The sequence below is a fragment of the Pinus tabuliformis genome, chromosome Q (assembly GCF_031772625.1).
Source record: "Pinus tabuliformis cultivar Carrire ecotype Pingquan chromosome Q, CPIR1, whole genome shotgun sequence".
NCBI lineage: Eukaryota > Viridiplantae > Streptophyta > Pinopsida > Pinales > Pinaceae > Pinus > Pinus tabuliformis.
Window position 1 is genome coordinate 7,134,962 of NC_142296.1, and position 18,435 is coordinate 7,153,396.

The window sequence follows — 18,435 nt, forward strand, 5'->3', positions numbered from 1 at the left end:
GGAAGTCCATCAGATGGATGTTAAATCCGCCTTCTTGCATGGGGACTTGCATGAAGAAATCTATATGGAACAACCTATTGGCTTTATACAAACAGACTCCAGCCTTGTATGTCGGCTTAAGAAATCCCTTTATGGTCTCAAGCAAGCTCCTCGAGCTTGGTATGCGAAAATGGATAACTTTCTTTTAGAATCTGGCTTCTCTAGGTGTCATTCTGACAATACTGTCTACACCAAGAAAGTGGGCAAGTCTCTTATCATTCTTGTTCTTTATGTTGATGATCTTATCCTGACTGGTAGTGATCCCAACCTTATAAACCATGTGGAGTCTAGCCTTAAAAGGAAGTTTGAAATGACAAACTTAGGACACTTACATTATTTTCTTGGTCTTCAAGTCTTGCAATCCAAGGAAGGAATTTCCCTTTCCCAATCCAAGTATGCCTGTGATATTCTATGCCATTTTCACATGGAAGACTGTAAGCCAGCCCCTTCTCCCTTTCAGTCTGGAGCCAAACTTTCAGTCACTTGTACTTCTCCTGAAGTTGATGCTACCTTATACCGTCAACTTGTAGGAAAACTTTTGTATCTAACCCATACTCATCCTGACCTTTCCTTTGTTGTTGGCCTTGTTGCTCGGTTTATGCAAAACCCACATGAAAGTCATTGGAAAGCAGCTAAAAGAATACTTTGTTATGTTCGAGGTACAGTTCAGTTTGGGATTCATGACAGTGCCGAAGCAACTCCTCTATTGGTTGGTTTCACTGATTCCGATTGGGCTGGTGACCCTGATGATCGGAAGTCTACTGCAGGTTATGTGTTCACTCTTGGTTCAGGACCTATTACATGGGCTTGCAAGAAACAAGGTGCCATTTCTCTTTCTTCAGCAGAAGCAGAGTATCGTGGTGCCGTAGAAGCTAGTAAGGAAGCCTTGTGGCTTCGTCAGATCCTATCAAGTTTGGCTTTCAGCAGCAGCATCCGACTACACTTTGGTGTGATAATCAAAGTGCCATTCAGCTATGCAAAGATCCAGTCCAACATCAGCGCAGCAAACACATTGAACTGCACATGCACTTCATCGGAAAGCTCATTCACGACCATGTTCTTGAAGTGCAATATTGTTCAACAGATGATCAAGTTGCAGACATCTTTACAAAGGCTCTCACAGAGGCGAAGTTCACTAAACTTCGATTTATGGTTGGAGTTCAGGAAGTTGTCACTAAGGGGGGATAGGGTCTAGTGCCTCCTTCCTTCTCCTATTGTGTCATATTTGTAAATCCTTCAATCCTATCCCAAGTTGTTCTTAAGGGGGGATGTTAGGATATTCCGACACATAGAAAATAGTTAAGTACAACATGGTCTAGTATAGAGTTAGGTATAGAGTTAGGTAAAGTGTGTTTCTTTACTATGTACATTTTGTAACTTACAATCTGACGGTCACGATATGTAGTGATCCGACGGTTCATTCTCTCCTCGGTATTACTGACACTTGATCCGTGGCTTAACACCCGATTGGTCCATGATCTCTATTTAAAGAGCATGGAGGGTCATTTGTAGGGTAATCCGTCTATGAGAGAAGCATATGTAAATTTTCATTCTTTTATTAATAAATTGCCTGAAGTGGCCGCGTTGGCTCAAGCCGTGGACTGTTTCCCTCTTTGAGGGTTTTAACCACGTCAAAATACTGGTGTATTGATCTGTGATCTGTTTGTGAGCGGTGTCCTTTGGTGTTCTGTCTGAGGAACTTACCCTGTAAATTCCTAATTTCCTACAGATAATATTTACAGCAATATGTGCCATAGCAAACTCCTTCAGCCTATGCTCTTCCAAAATATGAAGGAACCGGATTTTAGGGACACCAAAGTTAGATGCACCATCCAACTTATCTTGATCCCTTATTCCTACTGAATCCATTACTGAAGCCCTCGAGAGAAAAGAAAATATAAATAAATATCTGTTCTACCAGCTAACAAATGTACCTGAAAATCCTCATGGTCTCCTTCTGCAAGTGATCTCCATAGATTTTCGGTAATGGATGGAATGAGTAGCTTCTGAATGTTGTAATTTTCACATTTCATGAGCTGTATTACTGAGAAAACAATGGGCATCCTTTTTAGTGATTGGTTTTCTTATAACACAGCTGTCAAACGAAGTTATTTTCCTTATCCTTCACGGTTTCTGGATTGCTCCTTCAAAATTGAAATATTGGAAACATAGGCAGCAAATATTCAGTTATTGGTTTTTTAACTTTTACTGGCCACTTCAATGTTCCCATGTATCTCTTTTGATCCATCTGATCCTTGATTTCAAGTATTTCTTATCTTTTTTCTTTTTTGTTTACCACCATTCTTGAATTTGTTATTTATGCAACAAATAAATAAATATTCTCAATCTGTTGTGGAAATTAGATATGAACAATTGGATGGAGGAAGATGTTAAAAAGATATTTGTTCTGTTTGTCTTCTGGATTACTTTCATGAAGATACACCGGAAACAAATATTACAAGTCAAGGCTATAATTAGAGTGGATAACGTGAACTGAAAATGATCAATAATAGAGTTTCATTTGAATGGAAGAGCTGCATTAGGAAAGAATATATCATCTTAAGAACATATTTGATGGAGTTTCACTTGGAAAATATTATCCTATTATCCATGGTAATGTCAATCCTCAGCCCATGACAAAGTTTCAAGTCAGAGCATGTTTGAGAGATCTTTATCCTCTTGCACCTTTACAAAATTCAAAATTATGTTTTAAGGATGTTTTTCATGGTGAAAAAGAAGATATTTCTATGAAGTTGCAACTTTTGAAATAAATGTCTTTTCGAGTCACTATCTTTTATCATTATTACAAAATTCAAAATTATGTTTTAAGGATGTTTTTCATGGTGAAAAATAAGATATTTCTACGAAGTTGCAACTTTTGAAATAAATGTCTTTTCGAGTCACTATCTTTTACCAATAATGATGCAATTGTTTTTTTAAAAGGAAGGAATATCAATTTCATAGGGAGATACATAACATAAGTTGACAATGATATATCTAATGTTTAAGTTCTAGAGATTCCCATAATTTCTGATGGACAGATAGATTGTTATAACATTTCAATGTTTATACCGATGGGCATAGGTGGGTGGAATTCCTGAAGGCCTTCCAGGTTTTTCAGTTCCAACATGCTTTGATTATGTAAAGCGTTTAATACCAACAGCCCTTCTTATAACGGGTGTGGCTATCCTGGTAAGTGTAAATGTTTGAGTTAAATTTCAGGTTTAGATTTCATTATTTTTTTCTGTAAAGATGAAACTGATGTTATCTTCTGTGTATGTGTGCCCCATTGTTTTCAGGAATCAGTAGGAATTGCTAAAGCACTTGCAGCAAAGAATGGCTATGAACTAGATTCAAATCAAGAAGTAAGGATTCTGAAATCCTTTAAATGAGAATTTAGAAAATGCTTTGGAGAAATGATCTTTATTTTGAAAACCAGAGTGCTTTTGGGCCTTTAATGCAGATATTACTCGTTCTATTTATAGAAAGTGATATGCCTGTTCTATCTCAAATCTATTCACAGGAAATTCTTAATTCTAGGTATGGTGCATATGTTGGATCAGAGTACCCTCAACATGAAACTTGTTTATAATTTGATGAGATAAGATAATTGGCTTAATTTCCACTAGTGAGCGAAAAAGTAGATCAAAGGGATATAATCTAATACAGCCTGTTACCACCTAAACTAGCATCTAAGTGGAAAAGCCCCATCTATGGATGCTACCATTGGTAATGGATGGGAGCTGTACCACTGTCACCTCAATACAACTTCCCTTTCGTTACCCCAAGGTGGCATTCTTGGATTGGATTTCTTCACTTAAATGCTAGTTTAGGCAGTAACATTTTGCCACCATTGTTGGGGATGAGGTCCATCACACAGTTATGTGGGATAACTTCTTGCATGTTTATTTTTGATGAGTATGTGATGAATTCTAATTTATATAGTTCATCCGGCGACAAAATTTCAAGAAAATTTAGCCAAAAAATATTCTACAAAAGATATACCCAAGGATAAATTTGTCTTGTACCTGAGCTTGAAAGATTATATAGACAGAGATCCAATAGGCTTAAAATCAAGGAATCTCATAATAACCTAGGACTTGAATCTATACAAGATATAAGATGGTTATTTGTTGATAATTCAAGTTCTCTTAATTCTGAAAGTAAAATGTCTGCTTCATGGTTTTGACTGATTGCTATAGACCTTTCAGGATCATCAATATTGCTCGACAACCCCATGATCTACCTAAATATTTAGAAAAATTGCCTTTGTTTCATGGAGATATGCTATGAGTGCATGTGATCATTGGAATGCTTTCATGGGATTTATTGGAGGTGAAGAAATTGAACATCTTGACATCTTGTTTAAATGTTTTGCTTTATATTAAAACGAAGATGCAAGAAAATGGTTCAGTCAATTAGCTGATAATAGTATTAATTCTCTTGATGGTTGTAGAGGTGTCTTTTTTTCTAGATGGTTAGAGAAGAAAGATAATAGGTTTCTTCTAAATGCATTAACTAATTTCAAATATGAGAAATGAAAATGAAACAATGAATGAATTTAATTGAATATTTGATAAAATAATCCAAGATATTCTTCATGATCATTAACCTAGCCCAGCCACGTCATTACTAAATTATTTGAATGCTTTTGAAGAACAATTTAGTTTTTTGCTAAATCAAGTTAAGCTAAAAAATCTAATTGATGCTAAAATCAAAACTAAAAGCTTTGATGACAATTGGGTTTTGGGGGGAAACCTAGATATCTTAACTTCACCATAAGCTCGGGTGGAACCTAAACCAAGAAACATTCTAGTGTTAAGCAAACCTTGGATCCTTTAGGTTCCATAATGAAACAATGAAGAGAATGGAAACAAATTTCACTCAACAAACAAATGCATTGTGAAACCGGGTTGTGCAAATGGAAAGGAATTAGTGGCACAATCGATTTCCCCTAGGATTGTGAGATATTGTGGCACTTCCTAGAATCAAAGACATTCCGCACCATTGGAACCAACCAATGTGGTTGACTACGTGTCTCCATTTTTCCAAGCTTGCAACATTTTTCATCAGGAAAATACTTGTGCAAGATATTTAGACATGGTCAATGGTGAGTCAAATAACCAAAATAGTAAAAATTACCTGGATTCTTGCAATAACTTACTTGAAGGGAGGAAGTCTTATCCTTTGCCCCAAGAGAACGAGCAACAAGTTAAGGAAAGAGGAATAGATGCTGACAGGACCATTAAAATATTTGGTGAAAGGCCATCTCAAGAAAAGATTAAATGAATGTGGGCTAATAGACAGATGGGAATCACCTACCAAAGAAGGAATGGAAAGGCTTGTTAAGTAGATCAATAATCCCCATGAGATTTTGAAAGAAGAGTAGTCGATCCATTGAGCCATGTATAGAGGGGTCTCAAGAGAAGCCTTCAACAAATACTTCCCCCAATATGGACTTCAATATAACTAATTCAGTTAGTCATGTTAAAGTTCTTGTTCCCTTGATCGAGTTATCTATTGTCTTCAATAAACATAAAGCTAAAAGAAGTCCTTGTTACAAAAAAAAATAAAATCAACCAAGTCAAATCACTGATATTAATGAAGATTGCCCTATTGTCCTACAAGGCATGGGACAAGGAGGAAAAAGGAGTGGAAGTCATCTCCCATTCTTATTATCTTTGATAGTGAATGAGTTGCTCCTTTACAACCGTATGTTAGATTCTAAAACCTCAACAAATGCCATGTCACTAAGGGTCATGACCCAATTAGGCATAAATGCCATTAGACCAGACAACAATATATGTGCCATGGTTTTGATAGAAATTGTGTTATCTAATAAAATATCTTCTAGTTAAATTAGCCGCTTGTCCAAACGTCTCATTACTGATGGATGTAGTTTTCATAGATGTCCCAAACACATGGGAAACTCTTTTATCTTGTAAGTGGTTCAACAATCTAGGAGATAACACCCAAATGGACTTACCTTATGCTATTGTTCCTACTTGTGAAACCACTTTTGTAACCTTAAATAATGAGGAAATGAAGAAGTACCATGTAGAAGAGTCCCAACATTCTATGAATGAGTAGGCATGTTTCGAAGACGATCTAGGAACTTATATTGTGATAGGCAATTCCCCATTGAACACAATAGGACTAGTGAAATTGCGTAGTATGTAGAGTAAGATGTAGTTGCCCACATGCGCTAGAACTAATGGAAATAGGCGTTGATTATTCCCTTTCCGACTGACACTATAAGCCATCCATATATCTCCTTGAGAAGACATTGATGTCATGTGGAAGATGAACTTTGATGGAGATGTCTAGAACGAGGATTGGTGTAGGAATCTGTTAGGGTCCCACCCTAACCCCCTTATTTATGTCATGGGATCACGTCATAGTCAAGAGTCAATAAAGTCCATATTAATATTTGTAAGTGGTTAACCCGCAATTAATGACGGGACCACAGTTAGTTGCAAATGGGCGGTAGTATTAGATAGATGGTAAATGGGCGGTAGTATTAGATAGATGGTAAATGGGCGGTAGTATTAATAAAACCCACGATATTGGCCCGTGGTATTGCATGTATGAGTCATATATAAAGGATAGAGACTCCCTGCGAGGAGCATTGTGTCTTGTTTTGTAATCGAGCTCTGCTCTATTGGAGGTTGCCCCCTCGAAGAGGCCTGTGAACATTTCTCTCTGAATAATAAAATCATTGCTATTCTGTGTTCTGGGTATATTTTCTTCGCATATTCTGTGTTCTCGGTATCTTTTCTTCGCAAATTCTATGTTTGGGTATTGCTTTGCAGGTTAAGAGCATAACAAGTGGTATTAGAGCACTTTCCAGGGCTCGGTGGGATCTCCAAATTTTAGCAAATTTTTTTTGGCTAGAGACGTGTTCCGGCGTCTTTAAACCACGGGATCTGTCGTTAAGCGCATAAACCTGCGGATTTTGGGAGGCATGCACGTAGGAAATACAAGAGGTGGTCACGTCTGTTGGACTCCCTTGTAACCCCTGTGGGTACCCCTTCGAGTAGTAGCGCATTAGACAGAACCGCGCACGGACTGTCTTCCACGTACCCTCTGGGTATATAGGAAGCCCCCTAGCTCCCTTGAAACCTCGCCATAGATAAACCTTCGGCCGTCTTGTGGCTACAGTACACCGAGAACAACACTCGGAGAGATTACTCGATCGTACGATAGGGTAGTCGGGTTGTACGGCTAAGGGTACGGTCGATCCTCCTTAGTTAGAGCCCTGAAACATTGGGCCGAGTACTACTGTCAGACCCTTATGTATATTGCGATCTGTAGCACCTGACACTCCCCAAGACCATAGTTCCCTTTCTATCGGGGGATCACACATCATCTATTCCAGATCAGCAGCAGCAGTTGTTCCACCATTCAGATCTCTCAGATCCACCAGATCGGATATTCCAGATCAACAGCAGCAGTTGTTCCACCATTCAGATCTCTCAGATCCACCAGATCGGAGTAGTTGTGAAGGGTTCTTGTACCTGGATATAATTTTCGCAGGACTTTTGGCGGCATTGACATTTCGAGGATTTGGCGACTGCAGTATTGATCAGGAAGGAGTAAAACTCCGTTAGGAGGTATGAGATCTTCCGGGGCGCTTATTGGTGACCTAGCCCATCAATATCAGGACGACGAGCTGAGCAAGGTGGTACCATTCAATTTCTTAGTAAAAATTTTTGGCGGTCCCAATTTTTCATCAGGTTGGTGTATGGTAGAAACTCGCGCTCAAGCGATGGCCAATGAAAGGATCGACAAACTTGAAAACCATGTGCACTCCCTCCAAACTGCGGTGAACAATATCGAACTTGAGCTTAAAGGAATGAGTAACCAGATACAACTTGAGCTTAAAGGAATAAGTAACCAGATACATGATGCACTCCCAAAGGGCAAGGAGCCAGCCTACGAGGAGGCGTATAATGGCCATGAATACCATGAGGGTGAGTCTAGCCACTCTCATCACGTTTGGCACTCCCATCCACCACCCAGTCAGCGACCTCCCAAGTTGGATATGCATAAATTTGACGGTTCTCACACGTCCGCATGGCTAGCACAAATGGAGCAGTATTTCCAATTGAATCATATCACAGATGAGGGGACTAAGCTTATGGTGGGCACCATGTACTTGGACAATGAACGATGGCAATGGAAGGAATGGCATCAGCGTTGCAATGGATATTTTCAGAATTGGGCCCAATTTGCCAAAACTCTTCGCAGTTGCTTTGAACAGGAAGACTCTTTTTTGGGGTGTCTCACTAAGCTCCGACAGACGGGTACAGTGGAGGAATATATTACTGCTTTTGAAGCCTTAGCCTTCCGCACTAAGGGTCTCACAGATGAGTTCTACATGGAATGCTTTATCAGCGGTCTTAAAGAAGCCATCAAAGCTCAGGTTCTACTCCACCACCCTCCCACATGGACAGAGGCTTGCCAGGTAGCCCGTAAGGTGGAACGTGCATTAACAGCCCAATCCAGCCGCCCCAACTTCCCCGCTAAAGGTCGTCCCTCACAGGCTCCCAATATGACTCAGACACTTAAGATTCAAAAGGTGTCACCTGCGGAAATGGCCGAAAGAAGGAAGCAAGGACTATGTTACTACTGTGATGAAAAATATTCCCCGGGTCATAAATGCGAAGAGCACAAGTTTTTTCAAATAGATGCCACTGACTACAGCTCCACCGAGGAAGATCCACCACTTGAGGAACCGGAGGCGATCGAAGAAGATAACCAAAAGGAGATTGTATCTGATGAACCAATTATTTCGCTAAATGCATTGGCAGGAATTTCTTCCCCTCAAACTCTCAAAATCAGGGGTTTTCTTAAACATCGCCCAGTGGTAGTCTTGATTGATAGTGGAAGTACCCATAATTTCATCCACCAAAAGATCGCTGAAGCAGCACATTGTTTCGTCCGGGCAGTTTCTAACTTCCAAGTCCAGATTGCAGATGGGGGCACAATGAAATGTGAAGGTCGCTGTGAAAATGTCAAAATTCAAATGGGGGATTATCAATTGAAAACCCACATGTTTGCAATACACATGGGGGGTTGCGACATTGTCCTAGGCGCGGAATGGCTCCGCACTCTTGGGCCAATCACAATGGATTTCCAGGAGTTATATATGAGTTTTAAGCAGAACAACTCCACACATACCCTCCGTGGACTACAGGCGGGAGCCCCCTCTATCATCAGCTCGCATAGGATGGAAAAATTGTTAAAAAAGGGCCATCATGGAGTGGTAGCTCAATTTAATGCCATCCAGGTAGTAGACACCATGTCTCCGCCAATTCATCCTGAGATGCAACAGATTTTAAATAAACATCGGACGATCTTTGACAAGCCTCATGAGCTTCCACCCTCGCGAGGGGAACATGATCATAGCATCACATTGGTTCCAGGGGCCCAACCCCCAAATGTGCGGCCATACAGATATCCGTTCACCCAAAAGAATGAAATAGAAAAAATCATCAAGGAATTGTTGGAAGCAGGTGTCATTCGTCCCAGCATTAGTCCTTATTCATCTCCAGTGGTTATGGTCCTCAAGAAAGATGGGGAGTGGCGGATGTGTCCCGACTTCAGGGCCCTCAATAAGTTAACAGTCAAAGATAAATTTCCCATCCTAGTGGTTGACGATTTGTTGGACGAACTCAATGGGGCTCAATTCTTCACTAAGTTGGATCTTCGCTCAGGCTACCACCAAATTCGCATGAAGGAAGTCGACATTCCCAAGACAGCTTTCAGAACTCATGAAGGCCATTATGAGTTCCTGGTCATGCCATTTGGTCTCTGTAATGCCCCCTCTACTTTTCAGAGCCTTATGAATCACCTCCTCAAACCATATCTCAGAAAATTTGTCCTTGTCTTCTTCGATGACATCCTCATCTATAGTGGCACTTGGGCGGCACATCTTCAGCATGTAGATCTACTCTTGCAACTACTCCACACGCATAAATTATTTGTCAAGATGTCTAAGTGTTCGTTTGGCATGGAAGAAGTTGAGTATTTGGGCCACATTGTGGGGCGTGAAGGTGTCAAGGTGGACCCAAAAAAGATCCAGGCAATGCAAGAATGGCCTCAACCTAAGACCTTGAAAAGCTTGAGAGGATTTTTGGGTCTCACAGGGTATTATCGTAAATTTGTCCGCAACTATGGCCGCATAGCGAAGCCCCTAACGCAACTCCTAAAGAAAAATTCCTTCTTCTGGAACGAAGAAGCACAACAGGCATTTACCGCTCTCAAAACCGCCATGTGTTCCACTCCTGTCTTAGCACTACCGGACTTCACCAAATCATTTGTCATTGAATGTGATGCTTCGGGAACAGGTATTGGAGCGGTCTTAATGCAGGAAGGGCGACCATTGGCCTTCACCAGCCAACAACTAAGTGGGAGGAATCTGGGCCAATCTACCTACGAGAAGGAAATGATGGCCATCTTACATGCAGTCGAGACCTGGCGACCTTACTTGTTGGGGCGACGTTTCCAAATCCGCACAGATCATCACAGTCTTAAATATTTTTTGGAGCAACGCCTATCTTCCCCACAACAAAATAAATGGTTAGCCAAAATGCTGGGATATGATTATGAGATCATTTACAAGAAAGGGAAAGACAACAGGGTAGCAGATGCATTGTCGCGCCAATTTGAGGAGGAAAGTACTCTGCTCGCAATTTCCCTCCCCATTCCAGACTGGATTGAAGAGGCTCGCAGGGAATGGTTTTCACATCCCGGGCTCTCCCAACTCATTTCTCAATTGCAGGTAGATCCTAATTCCAGCAAGGGCTACTCGTGGCAGAATGATATTCTTCGCTACAAGGACAAAGTCGTAATATCACCAACATCCACCCTCAAAAGTCGCATTTTGGCAGAATTGCACTCATCTCCCATTGCAGGACATTCGGGCTTTCAGAAGACATATGCTCGCACCAGAAGATCATTTTTTTGGACCGGCATGAAACAAGACATCCTTACTTTCGTAGCAGAATGTGATGTCTGTCAACGCCACAAAGGGGAAACCGTCAACACACCAGGCACATTACAACCATTGCCCATTCCGGCGTAAATTTGGACGGAGGTCTCCATGGATTTCATTACAGGTCTTCCAAAGTCTGGGAACAAGTCAGTCATCATGGTGGTTGTGGACCGACTGTCAAAGTATGCTCATTTCTGCGCCCTACCCCAACCATTCACACCCACTTTGGTTGCTCAAACTTTCATGGATCAGATCTTCAAATTGCATGGCATGCCCACTTCTATTGTGTCCGACTGCGACCCAATCTTCACCAGTAATTTTTGGCAGGAGCTCTTCAGAATACAAGGCACTCAACTCAAACTCAGTACTTCATATCATCCGCAAACAGATGGTCAAACCGAAGCCGTCAACAAATGTCTAGAAACCTACCTTAGGTGTTTCACTTCAGAAAAACAACACCTTTGGGTACAGTGGTTACCTCTGGCGGAATGGTGGTATAACACCAACTATCATGCCACCACCAAAATGACTCCCTATGAAGCAGTCTATGGACAACTTCCGCCTTCCCCTACTTCTTATCTCACGGGGTGCTCCAAAGTACAAGTCGTGGATCAACTCCTACAACACCGCGCAACCATGCTTGCCCATCTGCGCGAGAATCTTCATCAAGCTCAGAACCGTATGAAGCAATAGGCTGACCAACATCGCTCAGAGCGCCAATTTCAAGAAGGGGATCAGGTCTTTTTGAGGCTGCAACCATATAAGCAAACATCACTCAAAGACAAGGATTGTCAAAAGCTCTCTCCAAAATTCTACGGACCATACCAAGTACTTCAGCGCATTGGAGAAGTGGCTTACAAGTTGGCTTTGCCACCTACAACAAAAATCCACCCAGTTTTCCATGTATCGTGCCTCAAGAAAGTGATTGGGAACAATTGCCGAGTTCAAACCAGTCTACCTGAATTGGACGAAGAAGGGTCAATCTGGCTTCAACCTGAATAGGTTCTAGACACACGAGACAAGCACCTGCGCGGCCGCATGCTTAAGGAGGTCCTCGTCAAATGGAAAGACACCTCTCCGGAAGATGCAACTTGGGAACCAGCCACTATTCTTCAGCAGTTTCCGCAGCTTCAGCCTTGAGGACAAGGCTAGTCTTAAGGGGGAGGGCATGTTAGGGTCCCACCCTAACCCCCTTATTTATGTCATGGGATCACGTCATAGTCAAGAGTCAATAAAGCCGATATTAATATTTGTAAGTGGTTATCCCGCAATTAATGACGGGACCACAGTTAGTTGCAAATGGGCGGTAGTATTAGATAGATGGTAAATGGGCGGTAGTATTAGATAGATGGTATTAATAAAACCCACGATATTGGCCCGTGGTATTGCATGTATGAGTCATATATAAAGGATAGAGACTCCCTGCGAGGAGCATTGTGTCTTGTTTTGTAATCGAGCTCTGCTCTATTGGAGGTTGCCCCCTCGAAGAGGCCTGTGAACATTTCTCTCTGAATAATAAAATCATTGCTATTCTGTGTTCTGGGTATATTTTCTTCGCATATTCTGTGTTCTCAGTATCTTTTTTTCGCAAATTCTATGTTTGGGTATTGCTTTGCAGGTTAAGAGCATAACAGAATCCTTTTCACATCCCCTCAATGTTGATTTTTCCTTGGCAATTCAAAATCAAGTTTGTGTCTAAAGCACGATCACAAACACACTAAAATGCCACAACACTAAGCACTTTGCACAATGGAAAATGTACAACAGTGAATCAACGAAGTACACAAGAAATTTACACAACCCAAAACATGCTATATTACAAATTTAATACAATAAACATATCTCTCCTTTATCACGGATCATGGCCCTTGCAATTAGCCTTGATACAAGGAAAAGACTAGGGCTTGATGTCACCAACACTTGACAATCAATCTGCCCTTGAACAAGAACAACTTGACTTACTTGCTGAAGAAGCACTCACACCAACTCTTTCAGTCCACTTGTCTTGAACACCTGGCAGGTCCTTGTTACCCACCACTAGTGGGTGACCCATATAGGAGAAAATTTCTCCTAGATTTGTCTTCAGCCGGTAGCTAGTAGCCCCTTGTAGCCATTTGATAGCTCGATGTGCTACTATTCTCCCCCACCTAAGCCAACCATTGTGTGCCCTCGCTCATCTGTTATGATCGCATGTTTGAAGGTGTACCATCCAACCTCGAAGGTATGATTTTTCATTATGTAATTGGGTGTTTATGCTTGCTTTTATTGGGCACATTGGGGCATAGATTAGTGGGGGGATTCGATAGAAAGGAAGAGCTCTAATTGTACTCTTGTTCCCTTACCTCAACTGGGGGCTTTATCTTGTATCCTAGTCCTATGGGATCTCCCTTACATGATATTAGCTTTAGGAGTGGCACTACATGGGAAACCCTGATTTTGGTTGCGTGGTCTCGTTTCTTGATAACATATATCTCACTCCCCTCCGCTCATTAGAAGCCCTATTTCACATTTGTCCATATGGGTCCACATTTGTCCATTGGGTCCACAAGGTGTTAGCCTCCCCTTCCCCTTGTCCACATCTTGGGTCAGGTTTGGAATGATGCCCTGGAGGTTGATGCAACTAAAAAGAAAAAAAAAAGCATAATATGATCACATGCAACAAAAAATGTACCACAAAATGCAAAAGATGGCTGAGACAATAAAATTTAGCTCATGGGGAGAAGCCAAACATGAGCTCTACCCCCTATCGTTAAGCCATCACCTTGGTTCCTAGTGCTTCTATGAGTGCCCATTTCATCATTAAGGAACCCATGATTGTCCCAGCCCTTGGTGGGAGATGAACTTACCTATCGTACGGGGGTAATCACTGCTATATATTACACATCATGCTCTCATCCCTTTGAGCTGTGAGCAATAAAATGAAGAAAAATCAATAAAAGGCAAAAGGCATATGAATTGTTGAAAAATGTGTAACTAGGTTCGGTCTTCATAAATATGAAATGTACTTTTGATTCTTGTAAATTGTAAAATGAAAGAAAATTATTATTATTTTTATTGGAGCATGGGTTTCATGCTCAAGGTCTTTTATTTTATGGGTCAAGCACCCATTCAGTGCTTCTAGGGTTTGTCCTAGGTCTAGAAGTCAAAAGAGTCATTGTCATAAGCTGAAGACCCCTTTGAGTACATTTTAACTTGTAAAGAAAAATATTTTTGTCATTAAAAGAGTCAAAATACCCCACAAGACCAAGTCGGCTTGGGAGTTAGCAAGTCGGCCTAAAAGAAAGAGCCATGTCCACCTTGAAGAACCTATATATAGGAGGAAATTCGACCTCCTTGAGAGATGTTCGTCTGTCACTCATTGTAGCGAAGGAGGAAGTAGAAGGTAGCGAATAAGGAAGAGGACAAAGGAGACTTTTGTTTGGGCTTTTCTCTCTCACACATGATAAGGAGGACTAGGGTTTCTATCTACAAATTCGTTCTTGAAGAAAAGAAGGCAGGTCAAGCGAAGGTCACCAAGGGTCATCCTTAAGCTCTAGAATTCAAGGAAAGGCAAACGAAGGTCAAAGGAAGGCTCAGAAGGCAAATCGAGGCTCACACGTGTGGTAACAACAACTGCTGGGGGGCGAAAATTTCAGATTGCAATGGAGGCCGAAATTTTGCAGCTGGAGGTCGAAGAAGTGCTATTAGAAGAGATTTGACTGGGTTTGACTGGATCAAGGTTAGCACATCATTCAAAGAGGTTGGTCTTGGTCTTGGAGGGTGTTGGTTTCAGTGTTAAGGTCTTGGAATTCGTCAATTAAAGAATCTATAAGAGAAGAGATTTGCGGGTTTTCCTCTCAAGTGAAGAGGTTTTGGCCCTGACTTGCAACCTATATTCTGTGTTCTTGTTCTTCTTGTTTTGGTAGCTATTTGATGATACACACACATAATAAAAAGTAACAAAGCTACTAAGTAAAAGACATCACTGGCAGATATCAAGTAAAGAGAAATCGCTCTAATCGTTGCCTTATAGATTTCTCAACATGATATCAGAGCTAAGGTTGGCTAAGGGTATTATGAGGATCTCCACTGCATTGAAGAAGTTCCTCAAGAAATGTTCAAAGGTAACAAGTCATTTCAAGAAAGGCATAAAGGAAGCATGGAATCTTCTATTTACTACAAAGAATGAAGTAATCAAGACAAAGGATGAAGGTCTCTTCTCAGCACTCACTAGAACATTCCAAGATGAGAGCATTTTGGTAATCGAGAGTGGTGCATCTAAACACATGACTGGTCATCACAAACAATTGAAGACCTTATCAAAGGGAAAATCTTCTTACTCAGTGGAACTTGGAGATAATAAGAGTTATCGTGTAAGAGGAATTGGATCAACCTCTATAGATCTGGAAAATGGAAGCAACATTCATCTCAACGAATATTTGTTCCAGGTTTGCGTAAGAGCTTACTTTCCTTTTCAAGTCTAGAATATAAGGGTGATAGAGTAGCTTTCATTGATGGTAGTATGGAGTATGAACTTAAGCATGTAATGTTAGAGTAATTGGTATTCGTGAAGGAAGACTTTTCAGGTTGATATCTCCTCTTGCACAAGCTTTGGTTCGCACTGAAATCAGCCCATGTGAACTTTGACATAGAAGATTTGGTCATCTCCATTTCAAAATCCTTCCAACTCTAAGTTCTATAATAGATGGAATCCCAGAATTGAAAGAAGTTCACGAAGGAGTATGCAAAGGATGTGCATTGGGTAAGAACACCAAGAGACCATTTGGAAGAAGTGCTTCATAGTCAAAAGAAATCTTGGGTCTTATTCATTCTGATGTGTGGTCCTATGGCTCCAAAATCACTTGGAGGTCATATATATTGTCACATTTATAGATGACCATTTAAGAAAAACTTGGGTCTATTTAATGAAATCCAAGGATGAAGTATTTACCAAATTTCAAGAATTCAAAGCTGAGGTAGAGAACCTTACAGAAAGGAGAATCAAAATACTAAGGTCTAATAATGGAGGAGAGTGTATATCCAAGGAAATCATAGCCTTCTGTAAGGAGTTTGGGATTAAGAGGGAGCTGATAGTCCCATATAATCCAAAACAAAATGGGGTTGCGGAATGAAAGAACCGGTCCATTGAAGAAAGTGTAAATGCAATGTTGCGTGATCAAGATCTAACGAAATTTCCGTTGGGAGAAGCCACAAAGGCAGTTGTATATATTCAAAATCGAAGTCCCCACAGGTCACTAAATAGCAAAACTCTCGAAGAAGTATTCACTGGGAAGACCAACTATGGATCATATCTGAATCTTTGGTTGTCTTGTATATATTCATATACTGAAGGACAAAATAAAGAAGCTGGACCCTTTAGGCATGAGAGGAACATTTGTTGGCTACAGTAACTCCTCTAAGGCCTATAGGATCTACATAAAGGGAGGAAATTGTATAGAAGTTGAGATGTTATATTTGACGAAAGCATCACATTCAAGAAATCTAAGGAACTTCCTATGGACTTTGATGATGAAGAACTTCCAGTATTTGAAGAAGTCAATAGGGAAGAAGAAGAATCTAATCATGAAGATGAAGTTCCCAGTGAACCTATTCAACTTGTGGTCATCCCCGAATCAAGAAAGAGACCTAACTAGTTGAATTCTACACTACTTGATTCAGAGGGTCATGGAACAACTCAGGGCACATTTAGGGAAAGCAAGAAGCCCAAACGATATTCTGGGTATGCAACCTACATGACAAAACTAATAGAAGTAGAGCCATCCACTTTTAAAGAAGCTGCCAATCATCAAGAATGGAAGGATGCCAGGAATGAAGAATATCAATCTATAATGAAGAATGGAGTTTGGGAGATCATGCCTAGGCCCGAAGACAAATTTGTGGTAACTTCCAAATGGATCTATAAGATCAAACATGTAGTAGATGGAAGTATTAACAAGTGTAAGGCAAGATTTGCGGCTAGGGGTTTCTCTCAACTAGAAGGCATCGACTATGAAGAGACATTTGTTTCGACAACAAGGTATACAACTATACATTCGTTGCTCTCTTTGGTAGCATCGATGGGATGGAACATCCATCAAATGGATGTTAAGACTACATTTCTTAATGGCACTATTGATGAAGAAGTCTATATAGAACAACCCTTGGGATTTGAAGTTAAAGACAAAAAGGCATATGTTTGCAAATTGAACAAGGCATTATATGGCTTCGAGCAAGCACCAACGGCATGGTATTCTAGGATGGATACATACCTTCAGAGATTAGGCTTCACAAAGAGTTCTACTGGTGCGAACCTTTATATTAAGGTTGTCAAGGGTGAACCAGTAATCATTCTTCTATATGTGGATGATCTTCTCTTGACAAGTGTAGAAGGTTGAATTGAAGAATACAAGAAACAACCAACAACAAAATTTGACATGAAGGACCTAGGGCTAATACATTACTATTTGGGACTAGAAGTCTGGCAAGGAATGAATGAGATCTATCTAGGTCAAGGAAAGTATGTGATCAAGGTATTGAAGAGGTTTGACATGATGGATTGCAAACCAATGACAACCTTGATGATCACAAATTTGAAAAGACTAAGGAGTTCTGAATCGAGCCTTGTGGATCCTTCCAAGTATAGACAATTGATTGGCTCAGTGATGTACTTTGTGAATACTCGACCAGACATATGCTTTGCAGTAAATATTCTTAGTCAATTCTAGGTGGATATGAAGCATGATCATTGGATAACAACAAAACATATTGTGAGGTATTTGCGAGGAACCATCCACTTCTTCCTAAAGTACGATTGAAGGAATGATGTCCATCTGATTGAATATACAGATTCCGATTGGGGAGGCAGTGAGCAAGATGGAAGGAGCACTACTGGAGGATGTTTCAGTTTGGGATCCTCCATGATCTCATGGATGAGTCGAAAGCAAGATACATTTGCTTTAAGTAGTGCCGAGGCAGAGTATATTGCAGCCTTTGAAGCAAGCAGAGAAGCATTCAGGTTGATGAAGTTGCTCTTTGACCTATTTGAAGGACCAATGGACCCTACAGTGATACATTGTGATAACACTAGTTGTATGCGATTGTCTGAAGACCCAATGTTTCATGGAAAGACACAGCATATCAATAACAAGTATCACTACATTCAAAAGCTAGTACAAGATGGTGTGTTGCAACTATAGTATATCTCCACTGATGAGCAGGTAGTTGACATATCGAAAAAATCTCTTCATAATAAGAAGCTTGTGTATTTGAGAGACAAGCTTGGTTGGGTTGATGTATCCTCCCTAGTTGAGAGGGAGAGATAGGCACATAATTCTTGTCTTCACTTGGTAAGACAGAATGGAGGATTGGGTAAGCATCTGGTATTCGATACTCTGAGGATGAGGTAGGGCATCCAAGAT

General features: G+C 40.7%; 1 protein-coding gene across 5 annotated transcripts in view; it reads left to right on the plus strand.

The window, feature by feature from the left end:
- The window catches only part of LOC149218003 (sulfate transporter 4.1, chloroplastic-like), a 290,950-nt gene that overhangs the window by 119,140 nt on the left and 153,375 nt on the right, over nt 1-18,435 (plus strand). For all 5 annotated transcript variants that reach the window (XM_089383729.1, XM_089383730.1, XM_089383727.1 and 2 more), the window contains 2 exons: nt 3,124-3,231; nt 3,339-3,404. In XM_089383729.1, coding sequence (XP_089239855.1) covers nt 3,124-3,231; nt 3,339-3,404 — 174 coding nt within the window. The remainder of the gene's footprint in view (nt 1-3,123; nt 3,232-3,338; nt 3,405-18,435) is intronic.